This window comes from Phaseolus vulgaris, chromosome 5, assembly GCF_000499845.2.
Source record: "Phaseolus vulgaris cultivar G19833 chromosome 5, P. vulgaris v2.0, whole genome shotgun sequence".
NCBI classification, from domain to species: domain Eukaryota; kingdom Viridiplantae; phylum Streptophyta; class Magnoliopsida; order Fabales; family Fabaceae; genus Phaseolus; species Phaseolus vulgaris.
In genome coordinates this window covers 2,044,042-2,071,841 of record NC_023755.2, presented here as the reverse complement: position 1 = coordinate 2,071,841, position 27,800 = coordinate 2,044,042, and the positions used below count along the sequence as shown (strand labels likewise).

The 27,800-nt window shown below is 33.9% G+C and overlaps 1 protein-coding gene across 4 annotated transcripts; it reads left to right on the top strand.

Annotated features, from left to right (window-relative positions):
• The first annotated feature begins 96 nt into the window (after positions 1-96).
• LOC137834760 (protein PHYLLO, chloroplastic) lies at positions 97-27,248 on the top strand. 4 transcript variants are annotated; one of them, XM_068642937.1, is made up of 26 exons: positions 97-767; positions 878-989; positions 1,344-1,460; positions 2,521-2,648; positions 5,452-5,511; positions 5,662-5,730; positions 6,857-6,961; positions 7,032-7,226; positions 7,902-8,000; positions 8,747-9,316; positions 9,474-9,698; positions 9,964-10,266; positions 12,730-12,797; positions 15,080-15,238; positions 16,573-16,698; positions 16,781-16,912; positions 17,012-17,126; positions 21,084-21,239; positions 21,541-21,783; positions 21,908-22,075; positions 22,206-22,349; positions 23,227-23,688; positions 23,883-24,176; positions 24,260-24,417; positions 24,523-24,630; positions 26,677-27,248. In XM_068642937.1, the coding sequence occupies exons 5-26, from the start codon at positions 5,458-5,460 to the stop codon at positions 26,921-26,923; spliced, it is 4,200 nt and encodes a 1,399-aa protein (XP_068499038.1). In that variant the 5' UTR covers positions 97-767; positions 878-989; positions 1,344-1,460; positions 2,521-2,648; positions 5,452-5,457; the 3' UTR covers positions 26,924-27,248. The 4 variants fall into 4 exon arrangements, 2 of the variants coding, with proteins under 2 accessions (XP_068499038.1, XP_068499037.1); XR_011084958.1 differs by having other exon boundaries at positions 109-767; positions 2,521-2,622; positions 23,929-24,176; XR_011084959.1 differs by having other exon boundaries at positions 109-767; positions 2,521-2,622; positions 23,874-24,176.
• Positions 27,249-27,800: the final 552 nt, after the last annotated feature.

Sequence of the window (27,800 nt, the reverse complement as noted above, 5' to 3'; positions counted from 1 at the left end):
TCAAATATCTAATTTTAGAATACATAACAATCAATTTTGGAATTTCTGCTTCATAAACAAAGATGAAGTTAAGAAGAATGTTGAATTTTAAATTTTATGTTGGATGGTGTGTTAAATGATATAGTGCAAGAAAAGAAAGCATCAAATTTATGTACTAGGTGGAAAATAAACGGGTAGAGAGTGATTGTTAGAGTGAGAGTGAGTTGAGTTTCTTATCCGTTATCCATGATTTTGGCGGTGTCGCCGTTGGGAAGATGGAGAGTTTGCAACAGCCAAATGTTTACGCTTCAGACTGCTGCTAATAATTTCGGAATCGGAATGCCAACCGCCAACGCCGCCACTCGCACCCGGAGTCAGGCTACCGGAGTCTCCGGAGTGAGGTTTGATGGACCGGTGCCTCTAAACGGCGACGTTCTGGAGAAGGAAGTGCTCTTCGAGCAGTGCGTGACGCGGACTCTCTCTCCGGCGTTGACATTGGAGGAAGGACTCGAGAAATTGAAGGACGCACTCCACACGTTGAAGTTGCAGAGGCCTCCTTCCTCTACTGGATTCCTCCGATTTCAGCTCGCCGTCCCTCCCAGTTCCAAGGCCTTCTCTCTCTTCTGCTCTCAACCTCTCTCCTCCTCCGTTTTCCCTCTCGTTTACCTCTCCAAGACCAACGCCGATTCTAAGTCGCTCTACGTCAATGGAACTCGCGGCGTTTGTGCCGTCGGTGCCGCTGTTTCATTTCTCCCTCCAACCTCAGACCACCGCACTTTCGTCAATAGGTATTTTTCTCTTAATATTCTCACTCACTCACTCACTCACTCACTGCATTGTTCTATTTGGTTAGAATTATGAAGCAATGAAGGACTGACACAGACTTTTCTTTCTGCAGATATGTGTCTTCTGATTCCGCCAATGTAATGGCCTATGGTTTTATGGATGTTAATTTGGATGATGGTAATGTGAGTCACCAGGAAGGTTCTTTTTGGTTTTTCATCCCTCAGGTATTAATCAACTCTTTAATAGCGCTTTTGAGTAATTCTTTATAATATATCGTCATTGTTACGGGCTTTGTTTGGAGAATCTTCTCCATAAGCCTTTTCAGAAAAAAAAGAAAAAGAAAAATGACATATTATACATGAGCTAATTTTAGCTTATACATGAGCTAGTTTGTAGAAGTTATTTCTGATTTACTTCTCCAAAATCTGAATTTTATCCCATGTATAAACTAGTCTTAGCTTATGGAGAAACTATTATAATTTTTCTCTTATAGAAGTGCTTACAGTGGAGTTTCCTCAAAACATGCCCATAATATTGTTTGCTGCTTCCGTTTCTGGCTGCAAATTTTGTCATGGCAGATTGAGTTGGATGAGCTGGAAAGTGTTTCCATTCTGTCAATGACGCTAGCATGGGATGACTTTTCTCACTCTACTTTTCAAGAAGCCTATTATTTGCTTGAAATTTCTCTAGACCAGGTGCCCGACTTGTCTTTATGATATCTTTTAGGTCTTTGTTTTGTATATTTACCTTTACCTTCATTATACTAATACTAACATAATATAGGCGAGCCTTCGGGGTTGTGTTAATAACCAACTAAAACTGTAAGCAATTAGGTATAGTTCATGAGTGGTTTTACATAACACATATTCACTGTTAATACCCTATGGACATGAAGTGCGAGTAATGCTAATGTAGGCCCGTTCTACCTTGTATTGAAATTGAACTTCTCTTCAGAAGAGTCTGACCACTTGTTCAGATAAGCTTTGCTAGTGTCAGTGACCAACACTCCTAAAAGAAGCTTTTAGCAAAAATGTTTCATTTTTTTTATCAGCTTTAGCAAAAGGTTTCATGAATAATTTTTACATATCAAAATCTTAGCATACCCAATTTAATGAACTATGTACCGAGATGAGACTAGACTGGGGGAAAATACCAACATTTAAGTATATAAATCCAAGATTGCATCGTTGTTGCTCATTAAATTTTGACAAGATTAGGAACCGGTTTTGATATTGGGAAATTGATAAAAGTGGATAGGATTGGGAACTGGTTTTACAGAGGAAGAAATTGTGCTCAATAACACAAAAATGAGCAAGAGAGTGGCAAAAGAACTCAGCAAAACCAATCGTCAAATCCTTTCATCCTCTTACTGTTTTCTCATTCTCTCCTCATCCATTTTCGTTCCTCTCTGTAATAATTCATTATCTTTGCATTTTGTATTTCAATATACAAACTTATATCACCATATATGTATTTTACATTGCTCCTTGCTTCTATCATTTTTCAAATAATTTGGAATTCTAAGGTAAACAGTGAATTATATTTTCTTTTTTTTGTCAGTTTCTTAAAACTGAACAGTGAATTATTTCTATTTTTCAATGAAAAAGAAACCTTTCATTATGGTTTCATTGGGCCTTTCACTTTGTTTCATTTAATTTAGTGGATCCTTTTCTTCTTGTGTTATGAAAAAAATGAAAATAAAAAAATAAGCTCCCATCTGTATTCATGCCTGATATTATATTTCTTATGGTTTAGGTTATGTGTCATGTCTGGTCTACTATTGACAAATGGAAATCCAAATGCATTAGAGGTGCTCTCAGAAAACTCAATTTGGTTGAAGATAGATCTATTCCAAGGGTATAAGCTCATTTCTTCCATAATGTGTAAGCTTTTCTTGAAACAACTAGTTGTTACTTAATTGCCAATATTTGAATCGAGTTTGTTGCAAATGTGTCAATATGAGAGTCCTTCAGGGATTTAGTGAACAAGTTTTCTAGTTGGTCATTGAGTTAAATAAGTTAGTGATAACTCAAAGCGACAATCAATTTCTGTGTTTAGTCATCTTGTGGAGAACTAAGTTGATGCAATGTGGAGAACAACTTGATTGTTGCTTTACTATAGTATCCTAATAGTCTCCAAATTTTTGTTATGGAAGTTGCTAATGTGTTGCATTTTACATCATACACATGACATTTAGAGTAGGAAAGTAATATGTTTTGCATATTTAGATTAGTTGCCTCAGCTATGTAATCTTGGACGTAGTTGCTGCCTAATATAGTATCATTTTTACTAATCAAAAGTTAGAATGCCATTTCATCATTATATTAACTGTAATTGTAACTAGGTTTGTACACCAGTTAGTATCAATCATTTGCAGTATTTGTAGAAAATATATATACGAAGGAAATCATATGAAATAAAGGGAGGAACACCTTCCTACCAAAAATAACCCCGATTTGTAATCCCAAAGGAGGTAGACTATCAAAACATCTATTTGTTTCTCTAAAAATATGTGATATATGAAAATATATATCTTTTAAAGTCTCCACTCAATTCATCCATATATTCTTCAATCTTCAAGGGAGCAATCTCAATTGCATGAATAATCTCCATAACCTCTGCCTCAAATGTCAAGCTAACATGAAGAGATATAGAAAACATCCCATATTTAGTGATAAGTTTAATAGAAGAACTTTTTATAAACTTTAGATTTAAATGTTTTTAGTCCTTCAAATTTGGGGCTATTTTTAGTTCCTCTTAAAAAAAATTATTTTTGAGTTCTTTGATTTTGTGTAAGGCTATTTTTAGAGTTTGGAATTAGACGATGTTAGTGACATTGATGATGTGGCAAATAAGGCCAACTCAACATTTGCCACGTGGATTTAATTGAATGACATGATTTTTTTGAAGGTTTATTAAAATTTAATTGTTTTTTGTCACTCAAATTCTATTAATTTTTTGTTTTAGTCCTCCTAATTAAATATTGCTTTTTTGGTCCTCAAATTTCAGAAAATGATCTTTCTGGTCCCTTGCCACTAACGGTGTCAAATTCGTTGTTGATGTAGCTATCAACATGCACGTCAACAATGACATATGTCACTAAAATAATGAAGTGGAAATGCACTTTTTAATTTTCTTTTGCTAAAGTATTTTTAATCTCTAAAATTTGGATCAAATTTTATTTTAGTGTGCCAAATTTTATTTATTTTTTTGGTTTCTTAAATCTTCTAATGTTGAAATAATTCATTTTGATTTTCAAAGTTGATATTATTGAAGTAATTAATAGTGTTTAATTTGAGAAAGTCAACTTTAACCATGTTTAAACATTCTTACTTCTACAACCACAATGTAGTCCCTTCTTATCTTCTATCTTTCTTGTTCTTTGTCACAGTGTCATGAATTGAATTTTGACTTAAGTTTTTATTTTGGGAAACAAAAGTTCCACACTAGTCTGGAATTAGAGATGCTAATTCACTTTTTCTTTTTTAATTTGAGGGACTACAAAAAATCAATTTTAAATTTGAGGGATTAAAAAATTATTTTTAAATTTGGAAGACTAATATAAAATTTGACCTAAATTCGAGGAATTAAAATGATATTTTAGCCAAAAAAATCTAAGAAATAAATTTCTTCACCATTATTTTAGTTAGATATGTAGTTGCTGACATGAATGTTGATAGCCATGTCAACAAGGAGTGTTAGTGTTTAGGGATCAAAAAGAGCATTTTTTGAAATTCTGGGACTAAAAAGTAATTTTTAGATTGGAGGACTACAATAAAAGTGACCCAAATTTGGGGAACAAAAAACATGTTTTAGCTTTTTTATTACTATCAATAATATATTATATAATAAAAATGTAATATAATTATGTTTTTAAACTGCGAAATTTAAGGTATTCCTAATCTTGGTCTTCAAAAATAAAAAAAAAGTTTATTTTAGTGTCTCAAAATTAAAAACAATACCATTTTAATCTATAAACATTAAATTTGAAGGACTAAAAATGAGTTTTTAATCCTCAAATTTAGTGTTTAAGAACTAAAACTATATATTACTAAATTGATATTTTTTTTTAAAATTTAAGGGACTATAGAAGGATGCGATGTTGTTAAACTCGAGGATCATAATTCGACTCGTAAGAGTCACTGATATATGAAAAATAATATTCAATACTTACACATAGGCTGATAATTCATTTAATAAACTATCCGAGGTAATCCATCCTATTATTAAACCTTCACCAATTCATGCCATTATAAAAAAAGGCACCTTCATGCCATTATAAAACAAGGCAGCATACAGAGAAAAACAGAGGAACAGTGGCTGTGAGAGTGAGCGGCAGCGGTCGAGGAGCAATAATTCGTGTTAGATATTATTAAATATCTTACACTGAAATTCAACATGGTATCAATATCTGAGTGTGAAAGTTAACGAGGTTTGAGTTAGTTTGAGTTAGAAATCTTTCTCTGAAATTCAATAGTATGTATATCCTTCCTTTCGTTAATTTTTTAAATTTAAAGTTGTTATTGGTTTATGTTTATTGTTGAGTGTTTACATTTATGAGCTCATGTTTTTTTTGTTAATTCATGTAATGCTCATATTCCAATATTTTTTTTAAGCGACAAACATTTCTTGATCTATCAAAAACTTTCTCCAAGTTGTTTATTTATGATCTACATAAATTACCAGGTCTACATGAACACTATTGCACCTGGAGGAAGAGAATGTCTGAGTGACATCATGGAACTGGTATTCTATTTTTCCAGTAAATTTTTCATCCTTTATATTTTCACTTTTTCTTTTATTAATATTAAATTTACTTTTTTCCTGCATAAGTGTATGTTTTTTTCACTCTTCTGCGTAATTGAACATTTCTAATTTCATTCACTTCTATTGCAGAAAGAGTCTCCATCTTCAAGTCAATTTTGTTTTAGGCTATCCGCAACCCTTGCTGTTTCAAATAATATGGTATTGTAATTTTATTGCAAATATATAATGCTTTATCTTTTATCCAGATATAGCCATATAATGCTAGAGTATAAAGGAAAAGTTAGTTAGCAAAAATCAATCAGTTTATTACTTACAAAAAGATAGAACGTAGAAATCTTGTGAGGATGGAAGAGGTAATGAGCCTAAGATAAACACTTGAACTATTTAGGGAAATAAAGAATTATTGTATTGATTACGATCACACCTATACCTATTACTTTCTCATCACCTTTGTTTGTAGCAACGATACCCTCTAAAATAAGGAAATAAGAATCTGCTGAAATAAAAAGAAGATCCTAAAGATATTTTCCTCCTAATTACTATGGAGATATTGAGGATATCTTTATCCTAATTTTACCCCACCAAGTCCACTTTCAAAATACTTTTCCCTTGAAGTTGAGTACTAACAAAGGATAGTTTTTAATGAAAGTTACATCTATTAGGACAAAAACTCGACAAACTTGAGGTGTAAAGCAATAAAGAACCATTTGACAACTCTTGAGTCTAATCATGAAGGGGACTATGAGAATGGTGAAATGTAACACACCAAAACACACGTGAGAGACTCAACATTAGGGGAGAAGAAGGGAAGAACTAATGTGTTCAATTGATGAGACATGTTATAGATTCTCACTGTACTAAATGCATTTGATCAAATTATTATAAGAGGTTTTTTTTAGTGCTTTATTACTTATAAAGCAATTAAGTTCAAATATTCTCTATATTAAATTGATGGAATAAAAGAGTTTGGAATTCAAGAAAGCCAAATTTGAGTTGGGATTTTTAAGAAAAAAAAATTATTCCTTATGTTCAATTATGATAATAACAAGTTTTTTGAAATTTAAATGATTACTGAATGATCTATATCTAAAAAGCTCCATATATCTAGCTATGATGGTTGCTAGACACTCTAGTTTATTTGGGAAATTTGATTTCTTTACCATAGAAAAAATAAATTATCCAATTTATTTCTTGTTCTGTAATGCTATTTAAGATTTATTTATTTTTCTACTTCGTGGTGCATTGGAGATTTATTTAATAATTGCTAGAATGAGTAAGTTTGTCTGAAATTTGTCCTTGCTATATTTCTCTCTTCTATTATCAGTTGGATCATGCCAATGAATTGCCGTACTCACTGAAAGAAAGTGCCAATATTAATGCTGTTTGGGCATCACTTATTGTTGAAGAATGCACAAGACTCGGTTTGATGGTGAGATGATCTGATAAATTGTTATAAATGTGCTAATATTAACACAATTATGATTTATTCTTTCTTTTAGTATTTCTGTATTGCTCCTGGTTCTAGATCTTCCCCTCTTGCTGTTGCTGCTGCAAGTCACAAATTGGTCACTTGTATTTCATGCTTCGATGAACGTTCACTTGCATTTCATGCTGTTGGATATGGAAGAGGATCTCACATTCCAGCAGTAGTCATAACATCATCAGGCACAGCAGTTTCTAACCTTCTTCCGGCTGTAAGTTTCATTAGTATTGCTTGTTTGACATGGTTTTCCTTATTGTCATGAATTCTGTTGAATGTATAATGATTTAATAATTTTTATGCCTGTGATTTGGTTTGTTTCCATTCTCTATGTTGTTGGTAATACACGCGTTATTGGAATTTAATGATAGATAATAACTTCTGGATTTTCGGGTATAATAATTGTACAAAAATTGTGCGTTTTAACACTGATTATTAGATAAAACGAACAAGAGGAACAAACTGAAATTTTTATTATTTTGGCACACTTGAAATAAGAGGAGTACAGGCTTATTTATAGACACCGCTTACAGCAAAGACTACATTCACTGCTTGCATAAAAAAGCTATGGCTAATAATAGCTGGAAGCTGTAACATCTAACAGCTGTTCACACAAACTATTATTTATTTAGACTAACACTGATGATTTTATTTTAACAATATAATAATATGAAGGCTATATTTTAGGATACAAGATTATACAGGATCCCTAAATAATGGATATGTAAGTTTCCCTATTTAATATATGATTAAATATTTGACACTTATTTTTTACTTTTATTTACATAAACTTGATTTGTAGTTTTATTTCTCTAGAGGGATATGTTAATCAAGTTTGTTATGACACAAGTAATATTTTTTATCTAATTAGATGACTGAAAATTTGCAGGTTGTGGAGGCAAGTCAAGATTTTGTGCCACTTGTTTTGCTTACTGCAGATCGACCTCCAGAGCTTTTGGATTGTGGAGCAAACCAAGCAATTGATCAGGTTAAAGCCATTATATTCTTAAATATCATTGTATAAGTAGACATGAGTACAGACACATGCATATTGTACAATGTTAAATTAGGATGAAGGGGGAGGAGTATAGGGTTCTTGGAATTTCTGAAAATTGAGAGGAATTATTTTCTTTACAAGTGAAAGAAAAATAATTACATACACTTAATAGTTGATGTCATCAGCTTTATGTAGCTGAGCAAGTAGTTAACTAACCTTTGGCTAACTGACCCATTTCATGTTTATTCGGGGACAAATCAATGTGGTTGCTCTTCCTGTTAATTTATCATCCACCTTGAGTTTGCCGGATGGTGGTGGTGTGAGTGTTGTATTAAGTTTGTTATAATATTGGTTATAGCTGTTTTATTAGTTGCATTTTTACGGCTATGTTCCTTTTCTTTCTCTATATAAAAGAGAACCCGTGATTTTTTCAGTAGTACCAGTTCTATTTGTGTTTCTCTTTTGTTCTCTCTCTCCCTCTGAAGAACTCTAATAATTCTTTCAACAATCACAGTGCAACAACCTCACCATTTTGTTAAAAGAGGGACTGTTTCTGTATATTTTTTAATATTATAATTCACTGTTACATCTACTGCATTAATTTGGAAAGCCTATGATGATTTTAAATCAAATATAGGTAGTTTCCATTACAAGTGATTAGCTGTTCTAAATAAAGGAATATTTTATATTCATGTTTTCCTTGGTTACTCAGGCAACACATTGAATTTCTGTTTCAGGTGAACCATTTTGGTTCTTTTGTGAGATTTTTCTTTAATCTCCCTGCACCCACAGATCAAATTCCTGCAAAGATGGTACTTACCACTCTTGATTCCGCTATACATCGGGCAACTTCTTCACCATGTGGTCCAGTGCATATCAACTGCTCTTTTAGAGAGCCTTTGGAAAGCAGTCCCTGCAAATGGTTGTCTAGCTGTTTAACAGGGTTAGATTTCTGGATGACTAATGCTGAACCATTTACCAAGTATCTTCATATGCGATTGTCTCATACTAGTAGTTCAAATGCTCCTGGTGAAATGTCTGAAGTCTTGGATCTGATTCAAAGATCCAAGAATAGTCTTCTATTATTTGGTGCAATCCACACAGAAGATGAGATGTGGGCTGCTCTGCTTTTGGCTAAACACCTTCAGTGGCCTGTTGTAGCAGATATCTTGTCAGGGTTGCGGTTGAGAACGCTTTTATGTTCTTTTCCTGATATTGAAAGAAACTTTATGTTTGTTGATAATCTTGATCATGTTCTTCTCTCAGATACTGTCAAGGGCTGGTTAGACGTTGATGTGGTTATTCAGGTATTACCACTTATTACAAAAAATTTCCAATTCCCCTTCTATTTCCTTCTACAATTTTCACTTTCCTTTTTTAAGTTATGTTTCTTCATATTCTTTTCTTGATATGATATTTTTGCCTTTTTCACTTGTTCCCATACTCCTTTTTTATTTGGAGCAGATAGGAAGCAGGTTAACTAGCAAAAGAGTCTGCCAAATTCTTGAGGATCGTGCTCCTTTTTCATATATTATGGTTGACACACATCCTCATCGTCATGATCCATCACATATTATAACTCACCGTCTACAAACTTCAATTTTTGAATTTGTGGGCTGCTTACTTAAAGCTTCAGTTTCACATACTAGGAGCATGTGGAGCATTTCCCTACAATTGTTGAGTAAAATGGTATTGATTCTAATATTGAAAAGTTACTTCTTGTTATGGTAATGTGGCAATGATTTCTTTTACATTTAATCTGATGTATTCCTGTGGTATCGTATCTAGCAGTTTGAAATCAGTTGAAAGCATTTCCACCATTGCCAATGTTCTCCTTTAAAATTTTTAGAATGGCATTGGACAACTACACTTCATGATTTCTGTTTGTGGCTGATAATTATTCCTTGATATTGGATACAGCTATGTCATTTTCTCATAACATTTTAATTTGTAGGTTGAATGGGAGATAAAATTTCAAATTACTGCAGAATGCTCCCTTACTGAACCTTATGTTGCTCATGTGATGTCAGAAGCTCTTACCTCCGAGTCTGCTCTATTTCTTGGTAACAGTATGCCTATCCGGGATGCAAATTTATATGGGCGCAGTTGGTCTATGTGCAATCAAAGTGTTTCATCAATAATGTTAAACTCAGACCTACCAATTAACTTGGTGAGGGTGGCTGCTAACAGGGGTGCTAGTGGTATAGATGGGTTACTTAGTACAGCCATTGGTTTTGCTGAAGGATGCAACAAAAAGGTAACTGTTATATTTTCAGAAATACCCATTTTAGATATAGCTGATGATTTCTGTTGTTAGCTGTCCCGTCGGATTATACTATTAGAGTTTAGAATAGGGATTTTTTTTTATGTTAAAAAGGAATTTTTCATAAGTAGCATTTCTTTGTTTGAGGATATTGTTAGCTCAATGTATGTCCATTGCTGCTTTCCTATATGAGAACCTTGAACAAAGGATTGATACTGAGGGTTGTGATGGTAATTTTAGAGGGTGGGGTACCTTGTTTGTAAGGGTGAGACAACTAATAGATAATAAGTTAAATGATGACCCATGAACATAAATAACATTATCAATAGATAAAGAAGGAAGAAGATGAATAGTACCAACACCTTGTGATGAGACCCTAGAGTCGTTGACCGTGGTAACAAAAGGTAAATAACCCGAAGTAGACAGAGAAGGAAAAAAGATTTGTTACTAGTAATGTGATATGTGGCACCTGAGTCTAAAACCTAAGGACCAAGAGGATTGGAGTGAGTGAGACCTACAAAAGATGTACCGGTGTGTGCAATACAAACAGTGGAACTAGATTTTTGGCGATCCTTATACCATTTTGAGAAATTCATTGGAAATAGCAGGCTGTCTTGAGGTATCAGATGAAGTAGGACCCAAAGTAGACAATTGTGAATGAGCAATTTGGACACTGCAGCAGATTGAGGAGGATGACCATGTAAGGCATAACACATGTCAATTCTATGGCCTAGCTTGTGACAATCTTCACACTTGTGACGTTCTTTGCTCGGCTTGTGAGGGCGATTACGATCATCGTGCTGAGATACCAAAACAGAAGAGTCATCAATGGAAGCAAGTATATTAGTTGTTGGCTTACTTAGCACACGGAAAAGGATGGAACAAGTTAAAGTAAATCTAAGCACAATATGGGATTCCAAAATCTGATCACGAACATGTGAATGCTCATCAGGAAGTCCATGTAAAGCTAAATACATTGAAAACTTTGACCTTTGCTCAAGTTCTCGAGAGAGAGCGGAGGCAAGAGGCAATAAATCATTGAAATCGTGAAGAAGAGCATGAACTTTACTTGAATATTCAGCCATTGTACCATTAAGACGTCTGAGAGCAACAATATTGAGGAGATTTTGATAAACACCATAAAGATGTTTAGTATCACTGGTGTACAATAATTTGGTCTGTTCCTAAACTTTTGAACATGTTTCATAAGCACAAAATTTTTGTTTTAAAGAAGAGTGAATCATAGACTTGAGAGCAATGCATAATTCAAATTGAGCATCAATTTTCAATCAACAACAAACCTCATTTTCAACAATATTGGCCACACTTTGGGAAAGATTACCAAACATAATCCTAACTCTTATGCCATTGTTTAATGTGTGATGCCCAAGTATTATAATTAGTTCCTTCCAATTTGTCAATGGATAGATGTACATTGACATAATTAATATAGATGAATAAATAAGGTATAATGTCATAGATTTAGAAGAGAGAGAAAAACCATAGAGGAGAGTGACAAACCCTAAAAAAACAAAGAAACTCCGATTAGGATGACAGGGGTAGATCCAAAACGAGAACAACAAAATGATCTTGACATTAGTGATCACTGCCGCGCGCGGCAGAAAGCAGTGGCAATGGGGAGGCTTGGAGAAGCGCTTGAGGGCATGTGGGAGCTTTGATTGGTGGTCACTTGGTCAGCATAATCTGAATGGAGGTGTCATCGAGCCAAACAACAACAATGAAGACAGGAGAAAAAGGTCACCGGTGAACAATGAGTTCACTAGGAAGGTAAGGATTTTACCCTAACTCTAGATACCATGTTAAAATAAAGTAAAAAGAGGCATAGGATTAATCCCTTGTATGTATTGAGCCCACAGGGTTATGTATTCATAGATAAGAAAAATACAAAATGTATGGGCTAAGCCCGTTACATCTAATAGTGGCTATGCTTGTGATGGTGGAGGTCGAGGCGACACAACCAATGGTCATGGTGGTGGTGGTGATCCTGGCAAAGGTTGTGGTGGACATTTTCCAATTTTCAATGCCAAATCTATTTAAAGTATATGGTCACACTCCCATCATTTGCTTCTAAAGGGCTAATACATTATCAACCCCATGAGTCTCTTCTTCTATATGATCCTTCAACACTACAACCTGCACGGTTCAATTCCTCTTAGTCCAACACCAGAACCTTTCACCTAGGTGAACCCCAATCTAAAGAATTTCAATCAGGATGCTAATGTAGCCCCTCCTTGTGCTATGCTTGCTAACACGTCTTCTCAAGGTGATAGTTCTACATGCATTTGTGATTCTGGTGCCTGTTTTTGTGTCTTTTATGAGAACATATTTCTTAAAAACTTCATCTTTTGTTGTTTTGTTTTCTCCATTTATTTTTTATTTCAATAGTTTACCATATTTTCCTTTCTAATGTTAATAGTTTATTTTAATTTCATTCAGGTGTTATGTGTAGTTGGAGATATTTCTTTATTGCATGATACAAATGGCCTGGCAATTTTGAACCAGCGGTAGGAAATTATCTACCAATTTTTCATTTCATACAATATTTATGTATTCTTTTGGTAATGCTTGTTACTAGTGTATTGTTGTGTACTTTTACTTGTTACTAGTCTCATCTTAAGTAGGGGAATTTGGATCCTTGTATTTATTTATTTTTATATTCAGGTTCCTTGGTGTAGTTGATACACATGGTTCTCTCCAAATCATGTGAGAACACATTTAGTGGTTTGGTGAAAGACTTAAGAAACAAAGTTATGGTACATTAGTAAAGACGGTCCAAGAACATTTCTTCTGTTAAGCTGGGCATGGGTTTAGGGTGGAATTTTAAAAATTCAATCCAAATCCAAGTAATTAGATAGAAAAACTAATAAATTCAGGTCAAAGACTGTATGCAATAAACAAGAGTTCTTATACTTTCCACAGAAGTTGTTCAAGTGTATATGCCAAACGGATATTTTCTGAGCCATATTAGAAAACCTTTTATGATTTCATGACAAAATAAAGATTTGTATTGTGTCAAGAGATCAAATTTATTCGAGGCTTGGCGTATTCAGTCAAACAAACCACATTTGCAGTAGCTCTAATCATGTCTGGACCACCAATGTCAATATTTTCAATTCCATCCTCAAATTCAATGCCACCAGCTAATGTGACTTTATCGTAAAATGGATACAAGTTCACCACCACAATATCAGAAGTCTTAAATGGGAAACTTGAAGCAAAAGAAAAAAAAATGTCAAAAACTAAATTGAACAGAAAACTAGCACCATGCACTTGTAGCAGTTAATAACATAACTGACCTATTCCATGTGTATTAAGAGCTTGAATATGATGTTTTAGATCCCTTCTAGCCAGGATACCCCATGTATGTTAGGGTGCAGAATTTTGACACCACAATCAATTTGTGAAAAATGCAAAAACATTCTTGTGATAGGCTTGTGCATGTTTAAGCTAACTTTAAAGAAATTAGTGAACATTCTGCTAGTAAGTAAACACTGAGAGTCTACCTGAGGACAATTGTAAAAGTTGTAACTTCGGGAATGGCTGGCCATGGGTTTGAATCCTAAATTTACAACATATTCTTTCTGTTCTGAAGGTGTCAACGTTTATAACATTGCCAAAGCGGGAAGATTAGCTATCAATCTAAACTCTAAAAGTTTGCAACTAGACCCCAAATTTCCATATTGGAAATGTCAGTTTAAAGTTAGATATATGAGCAACCGAGAGATGAGAAGTCATGATTCTAGTACAGTATAAAACTTTTGGACTTATGTACAGATGTGGCTACCGACATTCAATAAAAAGCATTAAAGTTACAATAAAAGAAACACCATAACAGCTAGTTCAGCACAAAACTAAAGTCCTGCAATCCAATAAAGACATTAAAAGCCGCATGACTAAGCAATTAAAACCACATGATTAAGGCCCTGCTTAAATGAAATTTTGCTTAAATAAGGTAAAATTTATTAAGTTTCTCTTAGAAGTTAAAATCGACTTATACACATTAGTTTTTGGAGAGGGTAGATTAGAGAGCTTCTATAATAGTTAAAGTGTGAAAGTTTATTTTAACTTGCTGGAGAAACTTAATTCATTTTTCATCCTTATTGTCTTTTTCTAAAAGTTCTCATAAAACTGTGTCAGCAATCACATTTTAATTGCAAGATAATGATCATAGATGATCAAGATCCCCTTGTAGGCATGCCTTATCTATCCTATCCACAATCAAATTTAACCAAAAAAATCTGTTGTCAACATTGATGATATCTAAACCCCTTTGCTTCTCCAAATCTTCTCTTTCTTACCAATATTTTTCCTGGACAGCTTGATGACAATAGCATCGTGCCAAGGTCTACACAAATATTTGAAAACAATGTCATCTAGATATACTTGGTTCAGTATAAGTAAGAGAAGTTATTGATTCATTTAGGAGGGCAGTAATTCATTTGAGTAACCTGTAGTTCAATGATGTATTTGTTTTGGGTTTGAATTCACCTCCCCGATCAGCTTTGACAAGTTTAAAATAGTGGCCATTCCACTATTTTTGAAGATGGTCACTTTGCTTCACTATATGGGATTAATAATTGTGCTGTAGGTTTAATAAACTTTTCTAGGTATATGACCTTTTGCATAATGGTATGAACATTTATCTTTAGAGATATCTTGATAGTGTCTATTTTTTTGTTATATATTTTTTATTATCTATTAAGGTACATATTGTTCAACAAAGCTATCCTATTGCAACTTTTACTTTCATGAACCATTGCTAATGTTCTGAAAATATGCTAACTAGGAAATTTCGGAAACCGATGACAATTCTTGTGGTTAATAATCATGGAGGAGCAATTTTCAGTAATCTTCCTTTGGCCGATAAAGTTGAAACAAGCATAATGCATGAATACTTCTACACCTCTCACAACATTTCAATACGTGAACTATGCATGGCACATGGGTATGATTCTTAACTTTGGGCATGAATTGTGTGGAAAATGTTTTTTATCGTTGATATTTTAGTTTTCTTTGTGCCATATCCAATTTAAAGGTGTGTTTGGGACAACTTCAATAATTAGATTATTTCAATAATCATTTATATGCATAATCAATTATTGTTATAATAGATTATAATCATAATTCGTTTTTCTTTAGGTAAATGTACTGAAAAGTAGTTTTAAGATAATTAATTTTGTTTGCATGCAAAAAAACAGATTTTACCTATGAAAGAGTATGTATGAAGCTGTAAGGGATTGGGAAATAATCATAAGTTACAAAATTCAAATTCATGAAAATAACTTATTTGGTGGAAAAGGTTTTGAATTTAGTTAAGTTCAGATCTTGGAGTGTTGGATTAAACCTATGGTCACACAATCGGCTTTCTTATTCTGCGATTGGCAAGGGCAACCACTGCTTTGTATTAAATCTACAGTCTAGTTGTTGGGGTTCATAAGGTCTGAAGCTACATCGTGAGTAATTGGTTGGTATACATGCTTAAGTTGGTTGGCAGGTGTGTTTGGGATGCTAAAAATGAAGTACTGTTGATGGAAATTGTTGTGAATATACTGCAAAGGTTGATGAGTTTGGGCCCTCGATTTGGTTAGGTAGAAATTAAACATGGGTCATTTGATTTGAAGAATTCTAATATGGGTACTGGTTTTGCTGGATGGTTTACTAATCTTAGGTGGAAGTGACGTTTTTGTTTTAGAATTCAATTGTTTTCTATGATCAAACTACACTATGGGAGGTGGGAAGTTATGCGTATTTCTAGAATTGCAGGTGCCTTTTGTTGGGGAGTTATTGATTGATGCTTCCATCTTGACTTTCCTCACGCAGTGAAAATTTATGTTGTTCCAATGTGGTTTTTCAGTGAGACAAAATGGGTTGTGTAATAATTAGTTCATCACTCTTAAGGTTTACAGTTTTTTAAAGCAAAGAAGGTATGCAAAAATATCTTATGTATATAGAAAATTCTCAGTTTTATTGCAATGTGAAAAATTTAATAGTACCATGAGCTGAGCCTCTGGTGATAGAGGGTCGGTAAAGTCATAAGGTAACTATACGTCAATATCAACTTATTCAAAGAGACACGAAGCCAAAATCTAAACAGAAAAAGGCAAAAGCTATGCTATATACAGTTGAATAGATGACTAGACCTAAAATGCATAGTTGTTTGGGTTGGTTCTCTCTAAGCAGAAATGTTATAATCTATCTATCTACACATACGCACACAATATTCAGTCTTTGCTTTAATAATGCTACATTTTGGCTAAGGAAAAAACAATACATTTGCAGCATCAAACATTTACATGTGACGACAAAGGAAGAACTTAAAGAAGCTTTGTGTGTAGGTCAGCATGAGCAAACAGACTGTATGATTGAAATTGAGAGTTCCATTGATGCCAATGCCAGTTTCCACAGGTTTATATAGGCTTTTGATTGTTTAATATTTTGACGTAATGGATTGTCAACTCTTTGCCGACAACTTTGTATCTTGATTCAGCATTTTGAAAAAATTCGCACTCCAAACTGCTCAAGACACCATGAGTTATCTCTCATGGGTTTTTAATGAAGGCTCTGTACATGATGAGTTTTGTTTATACAAAATTCGCAAAATACAATGTTCTAAATACAGGTGAGTGTTTGCATTACACAAATTGTAATGGCTAATTTATTTTAATGTTCCTTTCTATTAATTCTTTTCCTTGGATTGGATGAAATGGTGTTGTGGCAGGATTGCGCTTGAAGCTCCACCAACATCAGCATTTGTGGGTAATAGCAAAGAATTATATAAAGAAGGATTTATTCTTTCTTTAGAGCTTGAAGATGGAAGTGTTGGTTATGGTGAGGTTGGTAGTGATCTAATGTTATATCATCTCTTGTATTGGTTTGTAATATCAACCAGTTCTTAAGAAACTGAAGATGAGAGAAGAGCTTAATTTTTGTAACTAAAATGTTTTATCGATTTGATTAGTTACATATAAAATGTATTTACATAGTTAGAGTTCATAGCTTTGCTAAAGATATACAAATTGTTACTCTTAGAAAGTGAACTTTTAGCTTAACTCAACTCCACAATGCTGATTTGCAAGGTGACGTATCCACTCACTTATATATATATATATATATATATATATATATATATATAATTCGACCATATCTCTTGTGGATGTAGCATCTGCAGCATGCCCCTTCACATTGAAGACTAGACATCTCAAGCTTGGGACTAGATATTTATGGTTTAGCCTATGTGGATATTTATGGTTCACACTGTATAACTTCTCCCCTGGTTTCAAAATGTGTGGCAGTATCTGTTTTGTACATCTTCAAATTTTGGTATTGATCTAGTTCAATCCACAATCCATTCAAAAATCTATCATATTCCGATACAGGGAGAGAACCATGTTTGGTATTAAACACTCTGCTTTCAAGGGTTTCAACATATGTGGCTGCATCTGTTTTGCACATCTTCAAATTTTGGTATTGATCTAGTTCGATCCACAACCCATTCGAAAAGGTCATATTCCGATATAGGGAGTGTTGAATGTAACGGGCTTAGCCCATAGTTTATATTATTATGTTATTGATTCTTTTATTATTTTCATCTTTAAATAAACACCTCTATGTGTGTATTTTACACAAGGGATATCAATCCTATATTTATTTTCTTTACTTCTTAACATGGTATCCAGAGCTTAGGGTTAGGATTCAATTTTTTTTTTTTGGTGAACCCACTGTTCACCATCAACCGCCACCCATTGCCGCCGTTGTCGCCGGAGCTACCTTCGTCATTGCTAGAGCTACCTTCGCCGGAAACTTGTCGAAGCGAAAATCTCACCAAAAACTCGTCGGAGGTGTTGTCACCAATTGGATGGCAACTAGATTTATGGATCTGTGTCCTACCACTGGGCCCAATCCGTCTCCTGTCACTATGTCGCCGACAATTGGATCTATGGCTTCTTCGGCTGCCACTATGCCCAATCCATCTATCTATACTAATTATGTCAATGTTCATCTTTCTATTGACAAGTTGGATGGAACTAATTATGACACTTGGGCCTCCGATATTAAATTATGACTTAATAGTCAAGATTATGTTGATCATCGTACCTAATGGTTCGCAATGTTGTTGCAGATGAGGCTTCCCGTTTGTTTAAAATTAATGCTTAATTATGCATTGTTATTAATTCTACATTTCACTCATCTTTAAAACAATTTTTTTCGTGTTTTTGAGATGTGTTCATAAGTCTGGGAACAAACGAAATTATTATACACCAATGATACTCAACGTCTTTATGGTGTGTGTCAAAATCTCCTTACCGTCGTCTTGATGGTACAATGGTTGAATATTTGGGCAAACTACATGTTCTTCATGATTTTAATGAATTAATGCCTCCTGCATCTAGTCCTTTGCAAGAACTAGAGCAATGGTCCAATTTCTTCATGTTATTGGGCTTACGTGGCCTTCCTCTCATGTTCGTGATCAGATTTTGGAATCTCCTGTTGTTCCCAATTTTACTTCCACTCGTTCTACCTTTCTGCGTGTGCAGGTAAACACATCACTAATATACCTATTCCAGTTGGTGACTCTTCTGCCTTAATCTCTTAGCGTTATGATCACACTCGTCCTTCCAAGCCAGACAAAGGGCGTCACAAATGTGACCGTTGTGGCAAACTTGGCCACAAAATTGATTGATGTTATGCCTTACATGGTTGTCCTTTTAGATCTGATGCAATTGCCCAAAATGTTCCTATGCAACCTTCTACCATGGACCCTACTTCATTTGATATTTTAGGCCAACCTGCTATTTTCAACGAATTTCTTAAATGGTATAGGGATTGTCAGAACTCTGGTTCCATTGCTTCTGTTGCACATTCAAGTACACCTTTTGCTGGCCTTACTCCAATACTCTTGGTCCTTAGATTCTTGACTCAGGTGCCACCAATCATATTACTAGTAATAAATCTTTTTTTCTCTTGTTTGTCTAGCTCCGATTATTTACCATCCATTACCATGACCAATGGCTCTAGGGTCTCATCCCATGGTGTTGGTACTATTCATCTTCTTCCTTCTTTATCCATTGACAATGTTTTCTTTATGTTCCTAGGTCTCCCTTTAACTTTTTATCCATTAATCGTCTAACTCGTTCCCTTGATTGTGTTATTTCTTTTACCAAAGCTTCTATTTGTTTACAGGACTAGAGTTCGGGACGGATGATTGGCACCGGATGTGAGTCTCTTAGTCTTTACCACCTATGAACATCTACACATGTTGGCACGATTATGGATTCTCCATCTCTCATTTATGCTCTGCTAGGTCATCCTAGTCTTGCCAAGATGCAACACCTTGTTCCAAGTTTCTCCAAAGTCTCTATTTTGTCTTGTGAGTCATGTCATTTAGGTAAACAAAGTCGCAGTTCTTTTTATAGTAGTGTCTCACAACGTGCTTCATCCCCTTTTTCCTTAGTTCTCTCGGATGACTCTCATTAACTTCCAGTTATGCTGTTTCCATTGGTGATAACTTGATCTCTTGGAAGAGCAAGAAACAAGTGTTGTAGCGAGATCTAGTCCAGAAGAAGAATATAGAGCTATGGTCTTTGCTACTTGTGAGCTTATTTGGCTTAAACAATTACTTAAGAATTTCAATTTGGAGAGGTGACTCAAATGACTTTTATATGTGATAATCAGGCTGCTCTTCATATTAGCTCAAATCCATTTTTTCATGAAAGGACCAAACATATTGAGATTGATTGTCATTTCATTCGAGAAAAGATTATATCGGGAGATATTAAGACCGAGTTTGTTAATTCAAATGATCAATTAACAACTATTTTTACTAAACCCTTACAAGAACCTAGGATTTATTACATTTGTAACATGCTGGGTACATATGGTTTATATGCACCAGCTTGAGGGGAGTATTAGATATTATGAAATATTATGAGATATTATCATATATTGTTAGATATTTTTATTTATGTAATGGACTAGCCCATATGTTCATTTTTCTATATAAACATAACCCTATGTGTTCAATATACACAAGGGATTTATCCTATTGTTCTTTTCATATTTTAATACTCTTCATATATCTTGTTCTATACTTGATAAATTGGCCAGCATGCATATTGCCTCATTCAATATTCCATGAAAGGATGAAGCATATTGAAGTTGATTGTCACTTTGGTAGAGAGAAAGTGATGTTTGGGGAAGTATCTCCTAGTTTGCTAATTCCCATGATTAACTAGACAATATATTCACAAAATCACTAAGGCGTCCTCATATTAACTACATATTTCACATGCTTGGTGAATATGACCTTCTTGATATACTTGAGCTTGAGGGAGAATGTTAGAATCTTGTTGATATGTTCAAATCCTATAAATATAGTAATTTATGATGTTAGGATCAACTAAAATTAGATTGATTCTATATTTATGTTATTGGCCTAAACAATATAGTGTAACTCAAAATTTTGCAACTATGTTCTCCTTCTCAACAAACATATTCATTTTGAGTAAAGTTTCTTTCAAATTTACTTAATCTATCAAGTGTGATATGAACAGTCCTAAATATACATCTACAGTTGCAAGATCTATTAACCATGTGGTTCACTCAGGTCAAGAGTGACTGTTATTCACAATTGAACCTCATCTATGTTAACCAAATGAGTGGTTTGTGAGTCCTCAATTTTCAATTTTTTGTACACCTCCATTTTATTGTTATTTTATCTAATTCCTTTTTCAGTTTTCTTAATTTCTCTTAAACTTTCTTGAACAAATTCTTGTGTTACTGACACCAAACAGGTTGCACCAATTCACATCCACAGGGAAAATCTGGTAGATGCCGAATATCAACTTAGGTTTCTTATCCATGTTATGGAACATGTTGATGTTAGTTGCTTCCTCTCTCTATTGAAGGGTTCATTTTCATATTGGATATGGCATGAGTTGGGCATCATGGTAAGCTGTCTAATCTATGTTGTTTAGGAACAGCTAAATATATTATACAAATAAAAACCACTATTGGGGCTACACCTAAAAGTTTAGATGTTTTGTTAATGAGTTTTTTCATGTTGTATCAAATTCTTCTCTAACAAAGCGATTTTGTATGAAGAGTTTGATTATAGAATAAATATACAAATAAAATCTTTCCATATTGTGCCTTGTAACGTTTCAGCTAAAATGTTAGGGGAACTTCTTTCATGACATTAAGATATCAATTTGTGACGAACAGATTTAAGATCCTGCTGTTGTGATGCAGCCATCTTCAATTTTTCCAAGTGTTAGATGTGGTTTGGAAATGGCTATCCTCAATGCCATTGCTGATGCAAAAGGCTCCAACATGCTGAACGTACTCCATCCCTCAATAAATGAGAACAACAAATGTGAAAGGTCATTAAATGTTCAGATTTGTGCATTGATTGATTCAAATGGATCTCCAGCTGAAGTTGCTAATGTGGCCGCCAAACTAATTGAGGAAGGATTTTCTGCAATTAAGCTGAAGGTGATCTAGTATTCATTCTTTAGTTCATCTGCTTACACATATAAGCCCTCAACTATGTTTTATATATACCAACTGTTAGGGTATCTAGAGAAGGACAAAGGTTTATAATGCTCTTGATATGCAGGTTGCTCGCAGGGGTGATCCAATGCTTGATGCAGCAATAATACAAGAAGTGAGAAAGAAAGTGGGTTGCCAGATTATTATCCGTGCAGATGCTAATCGAAACTGGACTTATGAAGAAGCTATGAAATTCAGCTCTTTGGTTAAGGATTGCAACCTACAGTATATTGAGGTAGACTAAGAAAGTAGACATTTTTTTTTAGTTTATGCATTCACTCTTCAGCTTTTCTTTATATGGTTTCCACCAATTTATATGTTGGTGCATGTTTGTTTATAACTTGATTAAAATATCCCCTTTACAGGAGCCTGTTCAGGATGAAGATAATATTCTCAAGTTTTGTGAAGAAAGTGGCTTATCTATTGCCCTAGATGAAACCATAGATAGCATGCAAGAAAATCCCATGGAAAAGCTAGTGAAGTTTACTCATCCAGCAATATCTGCTGTTGTAAGTAAATAAAAATTTCTGTAAGATATTATGGGCAGACTAGGTTTACATCATGTAGGTATTGTTTGTTGTTGTGTCTTAACAAAATAAAAAAATATAATTATATTAACAAACTGCAATATTGTTTTTCTAAGGAATTGAGAGAATTTTATCCTATTTATTCAATATAAATTAACAAAGTAATTCTGCTATGGTATAGTTGAAAGAGGACTATCTTTTATTAATTTCTGCAACACTAATTACATTTTCCCATCTTTCTATTATTGAGAAAAGTTGTCCCTATAACAGAAAAAAAGGAAATTGTGAGAAATAGGGAATAAAGAAAGTACACTACCCTTTTGGATCTTCAAAGATATTTTATTATTTACGTGTATGCAATACTCTTTCCGTTTTATTCAAGCTATAGGATTAGAACAAACTAGAAAAATTGCTTAATTATTATTGAGGTCAAGTAGGACTGCATTAAATTTTTGATGCAATTGTTTTTAGGATGAATATCCACTGTTCTTGATTGTAGGAAATAATAATTATAAATAGGAAAGATCTGAAATTATTATATCAGATTTTGTTATTGACATATTTTTCCTTCTTTCTAGCCTAGAAAACTTCTAATTGAGGAAATTTCATATTTATTGGATTTCCTATTTTTCAGCCCTATGTGTAATTCCTTCTGATGATTGTCAATGGAGAAAATAAAGTTTTACTCTAAAACAAGCTAGAGTGGTGACATTTTCTTTTTATGTTGATATGTTCAATCATTATGACTCCAATTAGATGAAACAAAATATTCTTATCAGAATTGCATAATAGTTTGTGTCCTTGTCAATATGAAATGATAACTCTTTGTTTTATTAAGAATTTTGCAATGAATTTTCAGGTTATTAAACCAAGTGTTGTTGGTGGATTTGAGAATGCAGCATTAATTGCTCAATGGGCCTACCATATGGGGAAGATGGTTGTTGTAAGTTCTGCATTTGAAAGCAGTCTTAGTCTTTCTGCATATACTCAGTTTTCTAGTTATCTTGAAATACTGAGTTTAGGTAAACTCAAAGTGTTAGATAATGTGCCAGCACCTACTATAGCACATGGTCTTGGAACCTACCGTTGGCTTAAGGAAGATGTAACACCAAATCCTCTATCTATTTGTCGTAATCCACAAAGTGGTTTTGTTGAAGCGTCTGTGGCAAGTGCTAGTCGATATGTACGTGATTTTCAAGTCGACAAGAAAGTTGTCTCATATGTTATTGTTCAGGAGCAAGTTCGTCGGTACCAATGTAGAGTAGAGCTTAACAATGTATCTTGTTCTTTTGAAGTTCGTGAGACTGGCCATATAGCAAATGTAAGTATACAAGCCCAATGTTATGATTACAGTAATGAAGAGTATTATGGCTAGATTTTAGATGAAGTCTCCATGACTTTACAAGCAAATCTATTGTATATATGGGTAACATGCTCCGTCTTTGTATGTATATTCATGAAAGTAAAATTTTACTCCCTCATATAGATCTGATTTAATTTATTTAGCAAATTTAGGATAACGTGCTGGTATTTCTTCATGGATTTCTTGGAACTGGTGAAGACTGGATTAATATCATGAAGACCTTTTCTGGATCAGCAAAGTGCATTTCTGTTGACCTTCCTGGTCATGGAAAATCAATACTACATGGCTTAGAGGGTGTTGGTGAGGAGCCATGGCTGTCGCTGGAGACAATTGCTGATATATTGCATAAATTAATTCACCACATAGCTCCAGCAAAGGTTACACTAGTCGGGTATTCAATGGGCGCCAGGATTGCATTGTTTATGGCTCTCAAATTTGGCACCAAGGTATAGCGGTTATATTCAATGTTATTACTTCGTTTTAATGTTTTCAAGACCGTTGATAAACAATTTGAGCATATATGATGCAGATAAAGGGTGTCATATTAATATCTGGAAGCCCTGGATTAAATGATAAATTATCAAGAAAAATTCGTGCGGCTAAAGATGATTCTAGAGCATGCACATTCATTACACATGGCTTACAACTTTTTGTCAGTTCCTGGTATGCTGGAGAGCTGTGGAAAAGGTAACCCTTTTTTTCTAATCTTTAGACTATGTGGGATTTAAGTTCATCCTATTGTGATGTAATCCTTCTATTAGTATCTCAGTCAACTTTTGTATCATCAAACAGCTTAAGAAGTCATCCCCACTCCAATCGAATCATTGCTAGTCGCTTGCAGCATGATGATGTGCAGAGTCTTGCACAAATGTTGTCTGGATTAAGCATAGGAAGGCATCTGTAAGCAAATTAAGCTTAACTATTTTTTTCTTCCTTTGCTTCATTTATCTCTATCAGTGTCTTCTTCCCCATCCAGTTGAATATCTTTAGGATGTTTGGAGCAACAAAACCATATTCATTGACCCAATTTCTTCAATTTTGTACAGAGAAATTAATAAAAACATGAAATATGTAGTATATACATCATACTTTATACATGCCGATCACCATTAAAAAATGTACCCTCCATCCGGATACGATGATGGAATTAATAAAAAAGACATAACATACTACAAACGCAAGCAGAAAACAAATGGAGTTAGAACAAACTAAAGAGCTATTAGGGGAGTGGAGTACATGTTAAAAAGGAACACTACTACACATGTACAGAACAAAACTGAGAATAAAGAGCTGTGTTTGAATGCATGAACAGACTGTTGGCTGAAAACAATGTCCGCAAATTATGGTCAGTGGTTGAAAATAAAGCACAAGTCATTCAAAGCCTTCTTCAACTACACATCTCATTTTCTTCACTGAAAGTCAAATCTTGGGTGGATGTATCTCCATTCAGACTTCCTCTTTTAGGTCTCTATGCAGGAAAGCATTTCAAAATCAAACTAGTGAAGGTTCTATCCAAAGTAGGCGGTTAGGATGAAAGTGATTCATACTATAGTGTACTCATTGTTTGCCACACAAAGACATAGTTCTCCTCATAGCCAATCCCATAAGTTTATGAGTATCACTTTACCACTAGTCTTGCCTTGAATCACTTTTATTTCTCATTAGTGATATTTCACTATGTATATCAATCTACATCCTACAACTATTTTGTCTGAGTTTATCAACAACATTTCAAGTTGAGTTCCTTTCTATTACCTCCATTTCTTACTTCAAGGCCTGAACCCAAATTTTGTCATTTATAACGTCCTAAACTGATGCAGGTGCTTTGATTGCATTAGTGGTTTCAATAAAGTTTCTATGTTGAAAAGAGAGACGGTCATTTATTAGAGATATAAATGAAAACATTCAAGTATTCAACTTCCGTTGTTGGAACTGTTTCAAACTTACTTTCAATTACAAAAATCACCAAGCATATTCCTACGGGAGACCTTCTAGAATAGCGTCAACATATTCCTCATGATGGACGAGACTTCTAATTTGGGCAAGTTCATCAGCAATTGATTTAATATATCCCAGAGAGGTGGCACATAGATCGGAGCAAATTTGTCTAGCATGTGCCTTGGGTTGGGCAAAGAAGTTATCATGAATTTGTTCCCATACCTAGTACAAGTGGACAAATCAAAGAACGTGAGACAAGATCGACTTTGAAAGCGTCGATTGAAACCAACTAAGCAAGATTTGATCTTGCACTTCCCATTCTTCATAGGTTGGGTTTATAAGTCCAGAAGCAGGGTCATCATCATCTGAAAGAAAGCGTGGAGAAATCACTGGGTTTACACAACAAATCTGATAGATTCAACTTGTTATTTCCAATGAAAATAATTGGAAGTATCAAGTTTTTCAGCTATAGAATTGGGAAAATATTTGGATGCGGAACGGAGGGACCTTGAATTGGTATGAGAGAAAACAGAGAAAAGATTAACAAAAAGAAAAAGAATTATTATTGCATTGAATGAGAAAGAAGATTCGAGTTGAGCATATATTGGCTCAAGACGAGGTTGTTGCAGTAATATACTAATGATGGCAGAAAAACAGATAACTAACTAACTAAACCAGCTTAATAACTGAATGTTTACATTTATATCTCTAATATCAATACAAAGAAATTGAGAAATGGGATAGATGGGATACCTATAGTTCAAATGACTCTATTTGCTACGGGTCCAAAGTGGACTTCTATTTTGTATTTATATCCAATGTATGTAATGTGAAATAAGAAAGAATTTATTCTTTTTCAAACTTAAGAGGATTGAAGATATCTAAGGTTGTGAGATAAAGCCAATTATAAGAATCAGTAATTTGTATTATCTGCACCACTTAATTTATATATTTGAGTGATATACGGCCATCATTTAACTAACAATTTCTCGTTACCTGAGAGAGCAGGTCAATGTGGGAAGATTTGCCAAATTGTAGAGTACCTCTTGTTATCATTCATGGAGAAAAGGATACAAAATTTAGAAATATTGCTCAGAAAATGATGAAAGCATTGTGTTCTGGCTTGGGGAGTAAGCATGAAAATGGGAATGCTATACACGAGGTTGTTGAGATTCCCAACTCTGGCCATGCTGCTCATTTGGAGAATCCTCTGGCTATCATTGCTGCCATAGCACGATTCCTCACAAGACTGTGAAAGTTGTATTCTCCAATTAGAGGATCAAAATGGTAGGAAAGGTACATTGTATGTTTTTCTAAATAGAACTTCCCTTGTTCTTTCCTGTGTTTTCTTTTGATTTCTGTCATGACAAAGGGTTACCCTCTCTTTCGAAGGAACTTTTATCTCCATTATTTCTTCTCTCAGAATCGAGAGCTTTATTATGGATGTTATTCATTTGCCTTACATGTGTTGGATTTGACTCTTCTGAAATAAACAAAGCTAGCTAACACATGTATTATCTGCTTTGTACATTTATATGACATCAATTATTGATCTTCTTATTATTGATTGAGATTATTTATTTTATTCTCTGAAGTAAATTGTTCACTTTAGATGATTTAGATCTGTTATAAAAGTTTTTTTAGAACAATAGCTATACATGGATGTCTTAGATGAGTCAGATTCATTTTTTGCTAAGTGTTTCTTCTCTCAATCAACTCACTCTTTTATTTTCTATCTCTTGTCATGTCACTACTCAAATAGTGATATCTACATAATTTTGAGACAGATTATTTTTGAAGATTCTACTTTTTGCCAAATATAAATTTGTTATTACATGTATATTACTATCTACATGTTCAAATTGAAATTAAATTATTTCATTTTAAACTATAAGAATTACTATTGGTTAATGATATTTTAGTTCCTGAATTTTTTCTTAAATTCAGGTCCTATCTTTTAAAGCATTGATTTTAGTTCCTATTTCTTTTTAAATAGAAAAACTTTGGACCGGAAAAAGTTGGAGTATTTAAAAAATTGACTAAAATAATTGGTTTTAAAATTTAAAAGTAAGAGCAAGAACTAAAATTTAGAATTTTTTTCTAGGACTCAAAACATTATTATTATTATTTTC

Bases quoted from the DNA above. Each gene is read 5' to 3' on its own strand.
- LOC137834760 (XM_068642936.1), top strand. From the start codon at position 226: ATGATTTTGGCGGTGTCGCCGTTGGGAAGATGGAGAGTTTGCAACAGC. The intron at 9,699-9,963 runs GTATTGATTCTA...TTTAATTTGTAG, and splicing joins TACAATTGTTGAGTAAAATG to GTTGAATGGGAGATAAAATT. The intron at 24,177-24,259 runs GTATAGCGGTTA...TATATGATGCAG, and splicing joins CTCTCAAATTTGGCACCAAG to ATAAAGGGTGTCATATTAAT.